A 19,820-nucleotide genomic window follows, 5' to 3' on the forward strand; every position below is an offset into this window, starting at 1 on the left:
CTAGGCGAAGGGAGAGCCTCCAGTGTTGGCCAGGGCCGGTGGCAGCACTGGGCAAACTGGGCAATTGCCCAGGGCGCCAGGCCACTAGGGGACGACGCACCAAGACCAGCTTTACAAAAATTGAGAGCATGATCGTTGAATAATTGATGGCTTTGCCAATTTTCATACTCTGAGCAGTGGTAACAATCATTCAATTCAATTCAATTTTATTTGTATAGCGCTTTATACAAAGGGCCTTTGTCGTAAAGCAGCTTTACAGAGAAACCGGGCCCCAAGAGTACGCCTAGGGAAACAGTGGCAAGGAAAAACTCCCTGGAAACAGGAAGAAACCTTGAAACCTTGACCTAGGGGAACCCATCTGCCGCTGGTTGACACCGGTTTGTAGAAACAATGGTTTTAAACAGAAAACCAGATTAAATAAAAGTACATAAATCTCCAATAACTTGAAGCACAAATGGGGATGGCAGGAGCACCAATGGGTGGCACTGTCAGGCAAGGGGACAGGCTTGGTGCTACAGCTGAATCAGCAGTGGCATTAGGAGCTGTACGGCTGGTCTTGGGCTGGAGCTCCGGGCCTGGAGGGGGTGCGCAGGAAAAGCTGGGCTAGTGCTACGGGCAGGTGCCCAGAGCGGGGAGAAGAGGAAAGTAACATTGTTAGGGGGTCCAGACAGTAATTGTTCAATCACAGCAGGAGGGAGAGGTACCTGCGTGCGATAAGGAGAACCCCGGCAGAATAAGGCTATGGCAGCGTAGCTAAGGGAAACAGAGGCAGTGGCCAACACATCCATGAGGGCAGGCTTGAGACAGTCACCACCAGACCATGACTGGTTATGCTTAACACAGCACTACCAACAATGATCCACTGAAAGCACTGACCGCCAAGTCCACCAGAGACTCTATAGCTTTTGCCAGCCACCCACTCCTGCCCCTCAACTATAGGACAGGATAAAGAGATATGTTTTTGGGCTGATGTGCTCAAATCTCCTTGTTCTAGTAAGAATACAAGCTGCTCCATTTTCAATTAGCTGGAGCCCTTTCAGAGAGGAATTTGCACATCACACGGGCTCTGCTGGGGTACTACCTGGAGACAGACTAACTTGTGCATCCGGAACCAAGAAGGATTCTATGAACTTTTCACTATCTCAAATTTCGTAAAGGTACGGATGCAAGTTTCCAATTCAACAATCTTCTCCGTCAGCCTAGCATTTAACCTACACTTATCACAGGTAAAGTTATCATTAATTGCCGAGAATAAATAAGTAAACATATCGCACACAGAGCAGGGGACAGCCCAAGAAGGAGAGGGAAGGCCAGGGTGAGAGATGGGCGATACCGGCGAGCCGGAAACCGCCATTAGAATTCGTAAATAACTTACGTTTCATCTGCCTGTATTTATTCCGTGAGCTTGTGGATGATATAGGACGCGGTGGGAACTTGGAGCGCCTTATTGATGGAAGAGTAATCCAATGATTATTTTCAGAGTATAGTGTCAAAAATAGAAGCAAAGTTCAGCAGCTGCTTGGAGAAAAACGCGTCTCTGGTTCGAACAGCAAACAGGAAACAGCGTCCATCATCACAATGAGACGTTCAAAGTAGTGCTGAATATAGAAAACATGCACAGTAAGTGGAAAAGCAAAAATGAACTATTTATTTCCCGAAAGGTTCTGATACTGCTCAAGAAGCTAACCTTATTCTAGTTAGTTCTAGTGCAGGTGTGACTAGCCTAGCTTCGGAACATAAATAGCAGAGGGCGACGAGGAGGGTATTGATCTGCAGCTGCAATCACAGAAGCCAGCAGTGCCAGCAGCTGAAGATAGCACCGAATCAACGAATGAGTCCGTAGTATTGCCGGTGGGAAAAAAAGGGCAATGTTTGCCCTGGAAAGTTCAGATGATGAACCCAGCGAAAAGAGAACTATGAGCAAAAAGTTTTTCTCCCCCTAGTTCAGGGGTCGGCAACCCTGGTCCTGGAGAGCCGCAGGGTGGACCAGGGTTGCTGAGCCCTGCCCTTGTTGATAGTCACAAAATGTCACAGCTGGACAAATACAAATTGTTCGGATTTCTCTTCAGCGTGAAGAAGATGCGAACAGCGATCAGTGACAACACACAGCATGAAAAGAACCTGCAAAAGAAATTGGGGACATTGATGCTGATGATCAGAGCTTCAAGATAAAAACAACTGTCAAGAGCTATCCCAGCAATGTGTGCGATTCACCCATTGACATGCTTAGGTACATTTACCGGGAAAATGTTTTGGAGTTGTACCCAATCATAGTGTTGGTCTGCGCTTATTGTTAACTGTGCCGGTAACCATGGCGTCAGGAGAGAGTAGTTTTCGCATCTCAAACTTGAACTATCTGTGATCGACAATGTCACAAGATCTTTGAATAGATTGAGCAAGATAATTGAAGAGTTTGCAGCTGCCAAAGCAAGAAAGGTCCTCTTTTAAATGGTCTGTCAATGGTATTAATTAATCACACCTGTCTAAAGTCAAAAATAGGGGTCAAAATGTGATCGATAGCTCTACTGACTATGCATCTCTAAACACACATTTTCTAAATAAATTGTGGTGGTTACCCACGCATGAGTCACTGTAGACTAGAGCAGTGTTTCTCAACCTTTTTTCAGTCACGGCACCCTTAAAAAGTATGCAAAATTTCAAGGCACACACAAATACACACACATAGGCCTACACACACTGCGAGAGAGAGAGAGAGAGAGAGAGAGAGGAATGGATGAGAGGCAAACACAGAGCTCCTGGTCCACAGCCCTCAGTCGCTCCCTGTACTGTACTGTTCTTGATGTAGGTTAGACTGGAAAAGCTCAGTTCACACAAATACGTTGTGGAGAATGGTAGAAGAATAGCAATGGCGCTACTTGAAGCTACTGGGTACTCCTTCTCCAATGATATCCAAAACCTGTCCAAAGCCATGTCTTGAAATGTAATTTTTAATGTGCGGTCTTCCCTGATCTCTGCCAGTTGCTCCTGTGCTGGCAGTGGCATGTCCATTGAGCTTTCCAGTGCACATGAACTCCAAGGGTCCCGGACCCAGTCAAACTGTGCATAAGACTCCGATGGAAAATAGTGACTAAATCTCTCATCAAGAGTTTTGAGATGCTGAGTGATTAGGTCAGAGAGGGTGCTACTGTTTGAATGCTCACTGCACAAGGGAAACATTTCAAGGCTGCCCCATTCCACAAAGGAACGCCAGAGTGTGAGCTTAGATCTGAAGCCACGCAGTTTATCAGACCATGTGAGAAGGTTTCTTCTTTGTCTTGCATTTTAGCGTTCAGTTCATTGAGATGCTGAAAAATGTCAGCTAAGTATGTGAGTTTTGCGCACCATCATTCATCTGCAAGCAGCTCCGTGTATGCAGATTTCTCTGCTACCAGGAAGTTTCTGAGTTCTTCTCTTAACTCGTACAGTCGGCTCAAAACCTTCCCACGTGAAAGCCAGCGAACGGCCGTGTGTAGCAGTAAGCTCTGATGCTCTGCTCCCATTTCCTCACATAGAATCGAAAACAGACGGCTCTTTAACGGCCGCACCTTGATGAAATTAACCATGTCCACCGCTCTGTCCAGCACATCGGAAAGTTCTTTAGGCAGCGTTTTTGCAACGAGTGCCTCCCTATGAAGGAAGCAGTGGGTCGTTCGCATGTCTGGGTTTTGCGCTTTGACCCGACTGATGAAGCCCTTGGCACTGCCTGTCATGGCAGCTGCACCATCGGTGCAGATACTGATACAGTTGTTCCAACTTAATCCTCCCTTTTCAAGATATTCAGTTGTCACACGGTAAATCTCTTCTCCAGTCGTTTTGTTAGGCAGTGGTTTGCAAAATAAAAAAGTCTCTGTGATATGGTCCCCATCTACAAATCGAACATTTGCCAAAAGCTGAGCGTGGCCACTTACGTCGGTTGATTCGTGAAGTTGTAAGGAAAAATGTCCACTTGCCTTTATTTTTTCCAGAACCACGTCGTCAATGTCCGCAGACATATCGTTGATTCGTCTTCCTGTTGTACAGTCCGACAGCGGGACCATTGCTATTTCTTTTGCTGCTTGTGGGCCTAGCATTTTCTTGACGATGGCTGTACATGCAGGCAATATGACTGTCTCTGCAATTGTGTGGGGCTTTTTAGCTTTAGCTATTATCTCGGCCACAATATAGCTAGCGTCCAGTGCTTTCTCTGACACCTTTGCACACTTCATTATTTTCTCCTGTCGGCTGTGTTGGTTTTTCATACGGACAAAATACTCTGCTTCCTTTTTGGCTAGAGAAGGATGGTTTGTTGTCAGGTGCCTCAGAAGTTTGCTCGGAACCATCGCTTGGTTTGACAGTCTCATGCCACACACTAAGCACAAAGGGAGAGGGCACGACGGATCCCCACTAGAGATGAAGCCATATTTAAGATAATTGTCGTCATACTGTCTTTTTTTTGTCTTGCTGCTGCTGGCATCTACCTTTGCTGCAGAGTTAACACTGGATGATGAAGTCGATTCAGATTCAAGTCAACATCTAAAGTCTAAAGTGTGTAAAGTCTAATGCCTTCCGTTTTCAGATAAACATGGTATGAGTCACATACGTGATCCATTTAAGCATACAGTGTCAACTAAGGGAAACTTGTGACCGATCAGCCCATCTCCTTTACAGTAAATTGAGCCTTAAATCATTTAAAAGCAGTTGTTTGGGCGGACAGGGTAACATGAATCAGGGATAGGACATATAAAATGAAAGGATAACAAGATATTTCTGACCGTTAGAAAGGTAGTGTTACATTTCTGCATTTTCCGGTTAGCAGAACACTACTAACACTTTGCTGGTAATGGCTTTGAACAGTAGGCTGGAAGCAGCTAATATTACACCTTAAAACGGAACGTGTTGGTGTCTGAAGTGAGCGTTCTCCAATGAATTGCATTGTCCTCTTAACTTATAAAGTAAATGTTACTGTGACGGTGTGGTAGGGAAGCTATTGCTAACAAGAGACTATGAACCAGGCAGGCTAATATAGCTCAGCCTGGTTTCTTGTAAAATTGTTCACGCGCGTACACATTGTTTTATATAGACAGCATCTGTTTTTAATTAATGTTAAGATTAGCCAGATAGGCGGCACGGATGGTGCAGTGGGTAGCACTACCGCCTCACAGCAAGGAGGTCCTGGGTTCGAATCCCCGTCAGCCGGGGCCTCTCTGTGCGGAGTTTGCATGTTCTCCCCGTGTCTGCGTGGGTTTCCTCCGGGTACTCCGGTTTCCTCCCACATTCCAAAGACATGCAGGTTAGGCTGATTGGAGAGTCTAAATTGCCCGTAGGTATGAGTGTGTGAGTGAATGGTGTGTGTGCCCTGCGATGGACTGGCAACCTGTCCAGGGTGTATTCCTGCCTTTCGCCCAATGTATGCTGGGATAGGCTCCAGCCCCCCTGTGACCCTGTTCAGGATAAGTGGGTTCAGATAATGGATGGATGGATGGATGGATGGATGGATGGATGGATTAGCCAGATAAAGACTCGATAGAGATTGTTTCTAGTTGTGGCGGCATGATAGTTTGATAATGCAAACTATCAAGCATAAGCAGTGCTTAAAGATCGACAGTGGAGAAAAGAGGAAAATAAGAAAGGCCCTTCAGGAAATGGCGCTAAATGTGGGAAAATTTACAAAATGTTCAGTCCGCTTTGTTCAAGTCAAACTAAATTCAGTCCACATATACAAACACTGTGCCCATTAGGTGGCACTACAACAATGTCTAAATACCTCTTGAACCATTTGACCAATCATGTTGAAATTTTCTATACTCCATCTGTTCTGAAGATGCTTCCTTAAACGATATCTAAAAAAAACATGGCCGCCATCAGACAATCATCAGCTGGCATTTGACAGGCTTGGCAATGGCTGATCATCATGAAACTTGGTGAGTATATTGACATTAGGGGCACTATAGCAAATTTGCAGGTTTAAAAGAGTGTATCATTGGCTGTGATGAATGAAAAATTATATAAAGTAATTTGATGTATGTCCTCAAGGAGCAACATTGCCAGCCATTTGGATTTTTTGCTAGTTTTACTAATTGGCAAAACGTACTTTCATGAACTAGTCTCTGGGTTTTTGACCCACCTTCACCAAATAATAAATAAATTAATTAATTAAATTAATAATTCAAATAACCAATATCAATGATTAAACATACCGGTAACCTGAAGGTTAGAAGTTCTTTGAAAGACTGCTTTAACTCGGCTCTCATATCTATGTGACGCCAAAACAGACACCTTTTTTTTTTATTAAACAAACATACAAACACATAACAGGTATACGGTTGGACTAACGAGGGGGTTAGTTGGGTAAGGTATGTTAGGATATGTGTGTGGGCGTGTGTGTTCCTTGGACAAAGGAAAGGTGGGAGTAGCTAGCTTGGGTAAGCTAGAGTTCTGGGTGTGTTAAAGAGTAGTAGTGCTAGCTGTGAGAAGAGCGACTACTTGCGTACTCTATATATGCGCAAAAGATGTACGTACATATACGGCTAACAGAATGCATTCAACGGTAACACAAAGACAAATGGAAAAATACAGATCCACAATATTAGTTAAGACTAAGCTAACACTGGCTATGCCTGAAAATGCTTGTTTAGTCTTACTGAATCCATATGCATAGCTGGATCCAAAAGACGTGCTGTCCTTGTAGAAGTGGCGATGGTAATGTGAACTGTTGTCCTAGGCAGATGCACAGAGCTGGGATGTTCCCGTGGGCTGCGCGTTGTTGTCTGGTCCGTTTGGTTCTTGAAAAAAATGCTCGCTGGTCCTTTTTCCAGGTGGAAAAGTTTGTTGCTGTGCTTTCCAGGGGTAAATATCCCTGGTTATGGGTATGCACTTTGTTGTACGTCGCTCTGGATAAGAGCGTCTGCCAAATGCCAATAATGTAATGTAATGTAATGTAAACTGATGTAGCATTCCACGTACCCCAGTTTCCACTCGCTATAGGGAATTTTTTCCAGAGAGCATTCCTTGCTCTCATACGGGGAAAGTTTATTTCCCCGCCATTACGAGATTGGCTAAACCGAGCTAGATGTCATGCGGGGTGGACGTCGCGGAATTGTCCTGTGGAATTGTAGGAAATGTGGTCCCTCCAATGTCCTAGACTTAGTTACTGTAAAGTAAGCTAAGTTGCGTGGTAGGATCTTGGCCTCTGTCCGAGCGGACTGGAGGGTGAGAGAGAGATAGCCTCTGCCGCTGTCCAAGCTGGCAGGAAAGTAAGAGAGCAGCAATGGGTGAAAGAGGGAAGGGAAAGAGACGGGACAATGGATTCACCTAGTATCTCAAAATATTAGAATATTACATAAGACATTTATGCACTCAATACTTGATGAATTAGTGCATCAATGTGGCGTGGCATGGAGGCAATCAGCCTGTGATACTGCTGAGGTGTCTTGGAAGCTCAGGCTGCTTTGATAGCGGCCTTCAGCTCGTCTGTATTGTTGGGTCTGGTGTCTCTCATCTTCCTCTTGACAATGTTTCAGGTCAGCCGTGTTGGCTGGCCAATCAAGCACAATAATACCATGGTCAGCAAACCAGTTACTAGCAGTTTTGGCACTGTGGTCAGGTGCCAAGTCCTGCTGGAAAAGGAAATCAGCATCGCCATCAAGCTTGTCAGCAGATGGAAGCATGAAGTGCTCTAAAATCTGGCTGCATAGATGGCTGCGTTGACTCTGGACTTGATTAAACACAGTGGACCAACACCAGCAGATAACATGGCACCCCAAATCATCACTGACTGCGGAAACTTCACACTGGACTTCAAGCAACTTGGATTCTGTGCCTCTCTACTCTTCCTCCAGACTCTGGGACCTTGATGAAATGAAATGTAAAATTTACTTTTATCTGAAAAAAGGACTTTGGACCACTGAGCAAAGGTCCAGCTATTTTTCTCCTTAGCCCAAGTAAGACGCGTCTGACGTTGTCTCTGGTTCAGGAGTGGCTTGACACTAGGAATGCGATACCAGCCTCAGTCCACTCCTTGTGAAGCTCCCCCAAGTTCATGAATCGGTTTTGCCTGACAATCCTCTCAAGGCTGCGGTCATCCCTGTTGCTTGTGCACCTTTTCCTACCACACTTTTCCCTTCCAGTCAACTTTCCATGAATATGTTTTGATACAGCACTCTGCAAACAGCCAGCCCTTTCAGCAATGACCCTCTGTGGCTTACCCACTTTGTGGAGGGTGTCAATGAGTGTCTTCTGGACAAGTCAGCAATCCAATTGTCATGATTGCCCGACCAAGTATTGAGTGCATAAATGAACATACTTTTCAGAAGGTTGACATTTCTGCATTATAAATCCGTTTTTTGATTGGTCTTATGTAATATTCTAATATTTTGAGATACTGGATTTTTTATTTTCATGAGCTGTAATCATCAAGATTAAAACAAAAAAAGGCTTGAAATATTTCACTTGATGTGCAGTGAATCTAGAATATGTGAAAGTTTCACTTTTTGAATTAAATTACATTAAAAAAAAAACTTTTCATTTTTTTTTACCTGTATTTTGAATGTTACAGATTGTATTCACAAACTTCCACTTTATTCCTTTTGGAGATTTAGGGACACTTGACATCCGGATGAAGTTATGGGAAAACTCATGTGGAATGCATGTCGATAGCTTTACCATATTTTGTACACAAGTTGACATCAAGTTTGTGCACAAATATAAAGTTGTTCTGGGTTGGTCCCTGCATTTATTTTTCTACTGACAATCATATGGAGGAATACATTTAACTCTTTAAAAATTCTACACCAATCCTCTCTCTAAAGCCATACTCTAAACACAACCTTTCTTGATCCAGTTGCTCATACAGCACTTGTGCTCCGGAAAATCAAAATAATTGTACCAGATATTTGTTTCAGCTGAGTACTCGGGTCACCCCGAGGAACCAGTTAAAGCTGAAAGATGAACTGTCATCCAAGATTTTTTGTGTTTATTTGCAGGAGGAGGAACCAGGTTTGACAATGATGCCATCAGCTTTTCTAACAGACCTTGACATCAGCCAGAAAACCTTTTCAGGTAAGAAAAGAACAAAAAGTGGGGATGCTCTGGCTAGAAAACAATTACAATCTACAGCAAGCAGCTGTTACACAATCCATTAATTCCTGCTAATGGGGTGTACCAATGAAACAACTTTTAGTGATGCGATACTGCAGAGCATTTAATGGATTTTGTTTTTAATTTGGGTTTAAGCAAGCAGGGATAAACTGAAATTGTTGTCCTGTGGGTTTTTTTATTGTTCACTTCCTTTTAAAATAAAATAAATAATAAAAAATGACATTTAAGTACAGACTGTGATAAAACTAGACTAAGTACAGGCATGGACAGACAGGATACAGGGTAAGGGTGTGTGTATTTCTATTCTACAGTTATTTACAAAAACTGGGTGAAGCTGCTTTTTGATACAGCTTGTTAGCTAGACATTTACTTACTTGTCGCTTAGTTGCCCTCCTGGGCCCCTTGGTTGTGCATACTTCTTCCCATTAATCCTCCTATTGGTAAGTACTGCAGGATGTGGTAAGGGTTTGAAGTTTTTATTGGCAGTGACGCAAACTCCGTGTTCGGTTTCTGCAAACAGCTGTTGCCCTCGATCCCATTCATGGCAGCAAAGGCTTTCCATCTCGGTAGGCATGTTCCCACACTGGCACCAATTTCTGTTCCCACTTCTCTGCTCTCTGTTAGCTTTGGCTGCCTCATCCTCTCATTCATCTGTAAAGTTGTATTTCTTCATCAAAATCGAAAAGCTTGTCCTCTGACTCTGTGAAGTCAGAGCTGTCCGCCAGAGTGCTCATGGCTAGCCAAGTTGGATTATGTGTGTATTTGTATGCTAACGTTACCGTATTTTCATGGGAGTGTCATGTGATTGCCCACTCATAACCCAGTGTTCAAGGGTGGAGTTTGAGCGCCCGTTACCTTCTGGGAAACACAGGCTGGAGATTCAAGATTGTTTGCCCTTAGAAGTGTTGCCTCATATTTAGGAAACGGCTACACTGACAGTGACAAGGCCTACACACAGAATGAAACAAGCGTGACAGTGCTCCTTTAACATTGCTGATAGTGATAATATTGTTGGGGAATAATGAATTAAATAAAGACACCTGTGTGTGTGTGTGTGTGTGTGCATGTGTGCTTGTGTATGTGTGCATATGTGTGTGTTGCTATGACCTTCAATGCCGGTTCTTTTCTTTGAAAAAGCTGCCAATCCTACTGATCTGTCCAGCCCTTTTTGGTTTGTTCACTGCAGCGCCTCACTCATGCTTGACCCTGTTTGCCCACCCTGATTGTGACTTTGCTTTGCCCCTCTGCTGGCCGTATAGTGGCTCCGGTTAAGTTAGAGTTATTCCAGCTGGATTTTTCCCTTGTTATTTGGCTAGACAATCGGAGGAGAGGAGACCTGATCTTCGTTTGAGGGTTGGCTACACGCCGTTTCGAGCCCGGTAAACCTTCGAAGACTAGTTGAGGTTTATTTAGGTTTGTTTAGGCAGACATGGCCAGAGTTACTTGTCGGTCTGCAGTGGTCATTTCATTCCCACTCCCCATTCTACACCTAGACCGGGTCATAACAATGTAGGTGCATGTGTATGTATGTGTGTGGGTGGGTGTGCATTCAGTAGTAGTGTTTTTAGTGATTTTTTCAGTTTGTTTTCTGATCAAGGCTGAGGTTTGTTCCATTCATATATATTCTGATAGCAGGTTTAACCACTGTGAGATAAAAAGTTTGTCTCTGTTTTTCCAGTTCAATAGCATTGTTTTCTTGCCGATACTCAGGGCTACAAGTATTGGAGTTGTGTTTTATTTGGAGGTATCTATTTCTGATGAGTCTCTAAGTAAGCACAGTGATAGGGATAGTAGGAGGATGCATCCCAGAAGTTGGTGATAATTTCTTGCCAATGCTAATTGACTGTTGGGCATTGCCAGAGAGTGTGAAAGTTGTTATCAGCTGTGTGGAGTGTACAGTGAGTGCATAGGTCTGTGAGCATTTTGTGTTGAGTGATATGTACACTGTGGTTGATTTTATACTGAATTAGTTATATTAGTCTTATTAGACATGTTGAAGGTGTTCTTGCAGATATTGGTCTAAAAGTCAGACATTGATATTGAGGCCATTTTCCCAATTATTGATAGGAAGAGAGATGTTGTCTGTGGTTTATATAATTTGGAGAGAGGTTTCTTTGAACTTGCAATTGTATTAATATTTTCCATCAGTGGTGGTGTTTGAAGGGGATGATTGGATATTTTGGTTTTTGGCCTTGATTATTCAGTTGGTGGTTCTTTAGATATTGTTCTTTCCCAATGCTCTGTTTCTGGATCAGTTCTTGGAAGCTGAATAATGTGTTAAATTCAAAGAGGCGGTGTGAGTATGTGATGCCTTTTTCCTTCCACTTTGTGCCTACTATTGGTGATTTGTGCTGTATGAGTGTATGTTCATAAGGTGTCAGCGTGACATTTGTGATTTTATTGACTTTCCAGCAAGCTGTCAGAGATTACTGTGTTTTTGAAACAGTTGTGATGTTTTAATGGATTTGCTAAGGAAGGGTGAAACTATGGTTTTTCAGGAACACCAAATCCTTGGTTCTTCCAGTGGTTCTTGTGACAATAGTTAGACAGCAACGGTTTTGGGAAACGGTCCCCAGAATAGATGTTTAAACCAGCAACCAATTAGGAATGTTGTTTGTTTTTAGTTTATTGCAAGATTGTTTGTATTTTTAAATGGACTTCATAGAGATAGATGGTCTGCATCGCTTCCATAATGATTCTGTCCGTGGCTGCAGTCTTCCAGCCAAGTTAGTTAATTTTGTTAACTTGGCTCGACTAACGTAGCTAGAACAGTACAATGTGAAGACAGTGAAGCTTGGTGGTGCAAAAATCATGGTATGGGGATGTTTTTCAGACTACGGTGTTGGGTTCGTATGCCATGGATCAGTTTGAATACATCAAAATACCGCAAACACATGTGTAAGCGAGGAACATCTTGGTTCTAGACAAAAAGGATTGAGGTAATGGAGTGGCCAGCTCAATCCCCCAACCTCAACCCCATTGAAAACTTGTGGGGTAACATTAAAAATGCAGTTTCTGAAGCAAAACCTAAAAATTCACAGGAACTGTGGAATGTAGTTTGTTCATCATGGGCTGAAATACCTGTTCTTAGGTGCCAGAAGTTGGTTGACTTGATGCAACGCAGATGTGCAGCAGTTAAAAACAATAGTTATGCAACTAAACTAAGTATTAGTTCAGTAATTTAAAGTGAAGTTAAATCTTGAAAAATGTTGAATTCGCACAGGGTGAAACTCATATTAATGAGTAAAGCAGTGGCCTTATTCATCTAATCAATCAGTTTCTGTCAATATGTGTGTTCGTTCCGTCTGCATGGTAAAATCTCACAAAGTGAATCATCCTAATGGAAAGGAAAGTTGATCTGATCTTGTCGACCCCAGAGAGTCAAGATTGTTTTTCTTCTTCAGCAAATGGAGAACGTATAGCTTCTTATTGTATAGCCTACAGTCAATGATCGTAACCAATGAGATAACGCATTCCAAGGTTACAGTCGAATTTTGCTACAGTAAAACGTCTACCACTGCAGCAAAGCTCTTAACTGTTTCCCTTATCTAAGAAAAATGTCTACGGGTTTATATGCAACACCCTTAGGTTCCCTTACCTAAGGGAAAATCAATCCTTAAAGGTACAATATGTAAGATTTTTGTGTTAAAACATTGTTACAGACCATTGTAAATCCCTTCCTATGAAGAAGGTTCACTAACATATTGACTCACCCTCTGCCTGTGTTTATAGTTCTTAAATTCTGCTTTCACAATATACAGTTGACGACCTGACACTGTATGTGCAATAATTCAAGCTCATTGGAAATTGGTTCTAATTGCCACAGCCAATGGCGTTTCATCTTCAGCACGTTTACAGAGAAGGGGGAGGGATAAATAGTGTTGCTGCTATTCCTCTCCTTAGAAGTCCAAAATTACATATTGTACCTTTAAGTGTCAGAGTTAAGGTAAGGTAAAGGTGTTTTATGCAATCGGGCACCAATTCTGAAGCTTGAAGAGTACAATTAAAGTTATTTTTAAACAGGATCATGGCCCATCCCATTCTCCCGTCCTAATAGTTGCATCTGTTGATACTGACTGTGTTCCTCGTAGACAAAAAATTGGCTAATCCTTCTCTTTTAACCAGGTAAATACTTTTTTTAAATCTGCTAGGCCATTGCAGTTTTATAGCTGGCGATCCGAACTACTTCTGTTCCCGTTATTTAGATGCTAGGTTTTAGATGTAAGGTGTGTTTTACAATGGTCAAATACTCCACAATGTAAATTATAAGGAAGAAAGAAGGAATAAAATGTTTCCTTAAATAGTTGTCCCCTACCCATTGCCTTCCTGTACCATTTAGAAATACCCCTCGCCCCTTAGTCCAATCCAACCTCCCCTTCCAACAATACTGTTCCCAAGCCCATCCCCTTTCTCTCTTAAAGGAGAGATTAAAGGAAAAAGAAAGAAAAAAACAGAACAACAAAAACATGAGGGAAAAAAATAACCTGACTCAACACTATCCCAGAATATACCATACTTTCAACACTACTTTCCTTCAGCTGGACATATTAAAACTAGAGCCTAGTGACAGACATGCATATCCATTACCCAAGTGACTCCGGCTTCACACACGCTCTTTAAGCTGACCGTACATAATTAGTGAAAAAGTCATACCCATTAATCTGAAATAGGCACATTTTGTTGATAATTTGATAAGTGCAAATTAAATTGTCACCCCTCATCCCTGTCCCACAGGTGAGCACCCAGTCAGTGGCACAATTGTTGCGAAGTCATAAAAGGCAGTGAAAATCAAGTTTTGTTTGGTCACTCTCATTTGTGCCAAGGCAATCCAAAGGATCTTACTTCGGTTCTATTTATCATCAATCATTGAGCTCATTCAAAGTTAATGGTCTAGTAATGAAAGGATTGCGTAGCTGCAGGAAACAAACTTTTGTTTATCTTTACTGGTCAATTATTTTTTTTTTATGCAGGTTATGTCTTATCTCAGGTAAATAGCAAATGAACCAGTCATATTGCCATGGGCTTCACCTCCCCTTTGAAAACAACTGATTACATTGCATTGTTTTGTTTCCACAGCAATCTGGCAGAAACGTAATGAGTCCAAGAACTTCAGCCAGAGACATGAGGTTGAGCTGATCAAAGAAGAAAAGAGGAAAGAGCTTGAGGCTGAAATCAGGCTTCAGGTATTTTGTGAGCACAAAGGGTTTGGGCAAACGGTCAGAAAAATCAAGTGTATCAGTTGTTGGTGCAGGACATAGTTTCTACCATTCTCACATTTACTCTTAAGTGTGCATTATCATATTACATTTCATTACAATCACTTAGCAAATGCTCTGATCCGGAGTAACTTACAGTGCTGTGAACAAGTATTTGCCCCTTTTTGATTTCCTCTATTATTGCATATTTTTCACATTGAATGGTTTCAAATCTTAGAAAAAGGTAACCTGAGTAAACAAAAAAACACATTCGTATTCAATTTCATGTTTTGAGTTTACCCTATTCATTACCCATGTATATAAGCTTGTCTGTGTTTTAAGTTCTTCGCCAGATTGTCTTGGTCCTTGCCTTTGTCTTGCTCTCTCGCGTTTGATTTCCCAGTTCCTGTTCCCGTGTTTACCTGTCCCACTTGGGGCGACATGGCTCAGGCAGTAAGAACAGTTGTCTGGCAGTCGGAGGGTTGCCGGTTCGATCCCCCGCCCGGGCTTTGTTTGTTGAAGTGTCCCTGAGCAAGACACCTAATGCTCCTGACGAGCTGGTCGGCGCCTTGCATGGCAGCCAATCGCCGTTGGAATGGGTGAATGGGTGAATGAGAAGCATCAATTGTACAGCGCTTTGGATAAAGGCGCTATATAAATGCCAACCATTTACCATTTACCACTTCCAAGCCTGCTCCAAGCTCCTTTGTCCTGCTCCAGTCCCCCAGCCCATGGTCCTCTGCCCTTCTCCTCCTCCTTCTCTCCTCCTAGCCCCATCTTCGTTCCTGCCTTCTCCTTCGGACTGATCTCCTGGTTAAGACCCTTGCCTGTGATTGACTTCGTCTCACCTGCTCCCCATTGCCCTTTCTGCCCGGATTCTGTCCCTTGCCTGTCCATTCATTATGAAATGTTTATTGTTTGGTTTAAGATATTCTGTACATGACAGTTTCATTGACTTAATGACAAAAAGTTATCAAAATCCATGTCACCCCTGTGAAAAAGTAATTGGCCCTTAAATTTGTTCCCTTCTCTCCTCCCTTTGGCTCAGGGCAATAAAACAAAGGCAGCCTCTGCATTTCCTGCTGGTTTATGACACCATAAAGTACATCATGAACTTATTTTAGTTCTTTCTGTAGTTATCTTCTCTCGTATGTCTTTCCATAAAAAAAAAATATCATAACCATTTCGTTTTCAAGAAAGCACTTGAAATCACATAATAAATAATTCAGAAATAAGTTTTAAAGGTACATATGCAATGTACTTACATTGCATTCACTTCCGGTAAATCCATTGCTTGCATAAGTTATTTTGTCCATATAAATTGTTCGTTTGTAAATCCCAATAGGTCCTTTGTTTGAAAGCTTGGCTCCTTTCTGTGCTAACAAAGGTTACTCATGTAACAACGGTTCGGATGGCTATTAGGGTACCTTCCTTGTTAACAGATGCATTGAGAATCATGTTATACCAACCAAGAAATTCTCAAAAGCCCTTCTCGCCTCAGAAGGGTTCAGAGTAACCAGAAGGCCAAATGGTCATTGGGAACTCATAGAACCATGAATATGAGTAATCTTCCTTCTATTCTCTGACCATTAGGGTAGTTCACCGACCGTGGTCACAGGTGCCACTTTGACACGGTGAAACTTGTAAACATGCCCAGATGTCCTGCACAGATGTCAGGAAGGGAGACACCCCTCAGTGCTGCCCATGATGTAGCCACACTCCTGGTCGACCTACAGTGGACATTCATAGGTAATGGACTAGCACTAGCCTCATTGTCCACGGCTATCACCTTTACTATCCAGTGGGAAAAGCCTTGAGCCAAGAGTGCTTAACCCTTGGACTTGCCATAGCAAACAAAGAGCTGCCCCATTCATCTGATGGAAAAGGCTGAGGATGCCAAACAAAGCCGCTCCCCTGAGACAGCAGGTGACCCGCTGAAAAGGCTGAGGAGACCATGGTTCCATCAGCCACCTGGGGCGTACCAGAAGAACTTTGCGTTGGCTGAGGGGCTTCATTCCTCAGTCATTGAAAACCATGAAGTGCAATGACTCCTGAGAGGTGAACAGGTTTGCCTGAGAAGCTCCATTTCATCAGGGTGGAAATGCCATTTGCCGGGATGGATCCCCAAGCGAGGCAAAAAGTCCAGACCCTCGGGACATGGATGGCCCGAAGAGAGGCTAAACTGGGAAGTGCCCAGGACAAGAGATGCTGGGCCACTTCCAAAGACTGGTGCCACTGAACTCTGCCTTCACCACCACCATGCATCGTGATGGTATAGCTCCCACTCCTTCATCAAAAGTTTACTCACAGCTAGGGGCTCAGTAGTTGGTAAAACTGATGCATCACCCTAATCTGAATGATGGTGCTTGGGTTGCAGTGCCATGGTGTTCAGCCACATTTAAAGTGGCCTGGCTGCCTGGAGTCTGAGAGGCACGACCAACAAGGCAGTCACAATCAGCCCCAGAAGTCTCTGAAAGACCCTTAGTTCAAGGATGGAATTGATCCATATTTTCCATAATTGACATTCATGCCCAGACTGGTGATATGATGTGCTGAGTGAACTGCACTCATACAGTGGGTGACCATATAGGGGGCCAGAGAAAGACCAAACAGGATTATATTGAATTGGACTGTCTCAGCTCTATTGTCCCACCATTGACCCCAGGGCTTCAGGCCTGTTCGGTGGTGTGTTCAGGTGGTTTGGGGGGTGGCGATTAGATTGCTGCCCCGAGCCAGATGGGCAGGTTGTCTCATCAGGTTTTTGGCACAGACCAGGTGACATTGCATGGGCAACTGGACGGTGAGGGGCCTAAAACAGGTGACTGCAAGCCACATACTGAGGCCAACGAGTAGGAGGGCAGCACATGGTACTTTGGCCAGGGACAAACGGCAGGTCTCAAATGGTCCTTTTGGTGGCATCAGGGAAGGGTGACTGGGCAATCCACACCTGTGCCGTGCCACTGTGAGAAAAGACATCAATGGCCAAGCTCCCAAGACATTAACCCTTTCGTGCATACCGTCAGAAATATGTGATAACTTCAGAACTGGCCCAAATGCGTACCATCACAAATATTGTGCTCATTTTATTTTAAACTAACGTTTGTTGTATATTTACATTTGTACTATATGCATCGCTAGGTTACATGTTACATTACATTACATTACAGGCATTTAGCAGATGCTCTTATCCAGAGCGACATACAACAAAGTGCAGATCAGACACAGGGACAAGTGTGATGAGGACCCTAGAGGATAGTATGGTTCCAAGTCCTAGTGTGACTGTATAGATACAATCAGAACCCTTGAAGAATACATCAACTTATGAACTAGCATACCATGGTTGGCAGCTAGAATACCCAGAGTACAACAATACAATACAATATCTAATACAATGCATTAGATATTGTACTTTCAAGCGCAGTCTTCAGTCTGACATCCACAGGGAGGTCATTCCACCACCGTGGGGCCAGAACAGACAGCAGTCGTGACTAAGAAGTGCTGGTGCGGCGAGGGGAAGGTGCCAGGCGTCCCAAAGTAGTGGAACGGAGGGGTCTTGCTGGTGTATACATTCTGATAAGTAATTGAATATATGCAGGGGCTGATCCCTTAAGTGCCTGGTACTTGTGCACCAAAGTTTGAAATTTGATGCGAGCTATAACAGGCAGCCAGTGAAGGTCACTAAGCAGGGGGGTGACGTGAATGTCTGGAGACATTGAATACCAGATGGGCTGTGGCGTTCTGGATCAGTTGTAGGGGTCTGATGACGGATGCTGGAAGACCAGCCAGCAGAGAATTGCAGTAGTCCAGGAGGGACAGGACTATAGCTTGTACAAGGAGCTGAGTGGAGTAGGTGGTGAGGAAGTGATGGATTCTCTGGATGTTGTACAGGAAGAACCTGCATGCTCAGGTCACCGTAGCAATGTTCTTGGAGAAGGACAGCCTGTTGTCCATCACCACTCCAAGGTTTCTTGCACTGGGGGATGAGGTCACTGTGGTATCCCCTAGTGAAATGGAAAAATGGGAGAAGGGAGAGGTTAGAGCAGGGATGAGCTCCGTCTTACCTGCGAGTTGCCAATACGCACCACCCTGGCTGCAGAATTGTATGACTTACAGAGCAGATAATTGGTTGTACTGTGGCCTATAGCAGCATGCATCCACATGGACCACCTCCTCTGGGGAGACTACACGTGCCACAATGGACTGTTCAACAGAGGGAATGTGAGCCCATGTACCGCAGTGTTCGGCATGGATGTGAACTTCCTGATCTGAGGGCACCTGCTACAAACCAGGGCATGACCAGCATCTAGTCAGCTCTGCCAGGAAGTGCTCTAAAGCTGGCCTGGAAAGCTGAACCTCCTGGTAAGCACACCTATGAAACTTCCATGTCTCCTGGAGGACAGCTTGTACGTGCCAACAACAAGCGGAGCACGGTTTTCAAAGAGACAGATTAATCTGCCGGAACCCCTCAGTAAAATTCGAACCCCCCACCGAGTCTTGCAGATTGCAAAGTTTCAGTGGGTGACATGACAACCCACCCAGCAGTAAGATAAAAAATGCAAAGGTTTTGCAACAAAAAAAAAGACTGCAAGCACTCAAAACACAAACGAAAATGGAGCACACATGCTTACAGATTTAATGACGTATCATAATGCTTCATGACATGTGTCATAAACTGTCATCAGAAGCTTTGACTTTGTCAGTGGTATATCATATATATTTTTGAGTGTCATGAGGACATACACTGAGCACTTTATTAGGAACAATATACTGGGTAGGGCCTCCCTTTGCTCTCAACAGGCTCAATTCTTCGCGGCATGGATTCCACAAGATGTTGAAAACATTCTTTTGAGATTCTGTTCCTTGTTGAAATGATTGCATCACACAATTTCTCAGCTGCACATTCATGCTGTGAATCTTCCTGTTCTCATGAAGGCATGCATTCTTCCAGAGGTGTTTCACAACAAATGAACATTGATGCATTATCTATCAAGATGAACTAATCTCAACCTGCAAAAAATAATAATGTAAATAATATAAAATCATGACAAGCTGTTTTTGCATGATGTATCACCATTTGGCAGGCTGGCAGATTGTCAATTAATAGCTGAAAGCTATGTCACTTAGTCATTTTCAAATGTCATGATGAATCAGTGGTATGATACATCAGGTTGTTATGTCAGATGTGTCATAATACGAACCAAAGATTGTTTCATTACAATTGTATGTCATTGTTCATCACAGGTATTATGTCATGGTAATGTTACCGCCATTTCCATGTCATGACGACCACTGTCAAATAAAGTGTACAAATTAACTTGAATTAATTGTGGATTTTAAACATGTAATTTGTAACTCTGTGACTGAAGTATGCCCCTGTTTTTAACAGACTGCTCTACTTTTAATTATCATTATACCTCTGTATCTCTTGTTGTGTAACTTTATCTTACATATCAGGTGCCCCTTGCAATGGGGTTTTTCTGGTAAAATAATGGTTAAAAATCGAAGAATAGTTGCGGTCACAGGTAATGGGTCGAAAACAAACGGGCTAAT

The 19,820-nt window shown here is 43.2% G+C and overlaps 1 protein-coding gene across 1 annotated transcript in view; it reads left to right on the top strand.

Annotated features, from left to right (window-relative positions):
- Positions 1 to 19,820, top strand: part of zgc:153738 (uncharacterized protein LOC558115 homolog) — a 124,010-nt gene that overhangs the window by 53,503 nt on the left and 50,687 nt on the right. The window contains exons 9-10 of the mRNA XM_061239245.1: positions 8,961 to 9,036; positions 14,152 to 14,258. Of these exons, the coding sequence (XP_061095229.1) occupies positions 8,961 to 9,036; positions 14,152 to 14,258 (183 nt within the window). The remainder of the gene's footprint in view (positions 1 to 8,960; positions 9,037 to 14,151; positions 14,259 to 19,820) is intronic.

This window comes from Conger conger, chromosome 4 (genome assembly GCF_963514075.1).
Source record: "Conger conger chromosome 4, fConCon1.1, whole genome shotgun sequence".
In the NCBI taxonomy this organism is placed as follows: domain Eukaryota; kingdom Metazoa; phylum Chordata; class Actinopteri; order Anguilliformes; family Congridae; genus Conger; species Conger conger.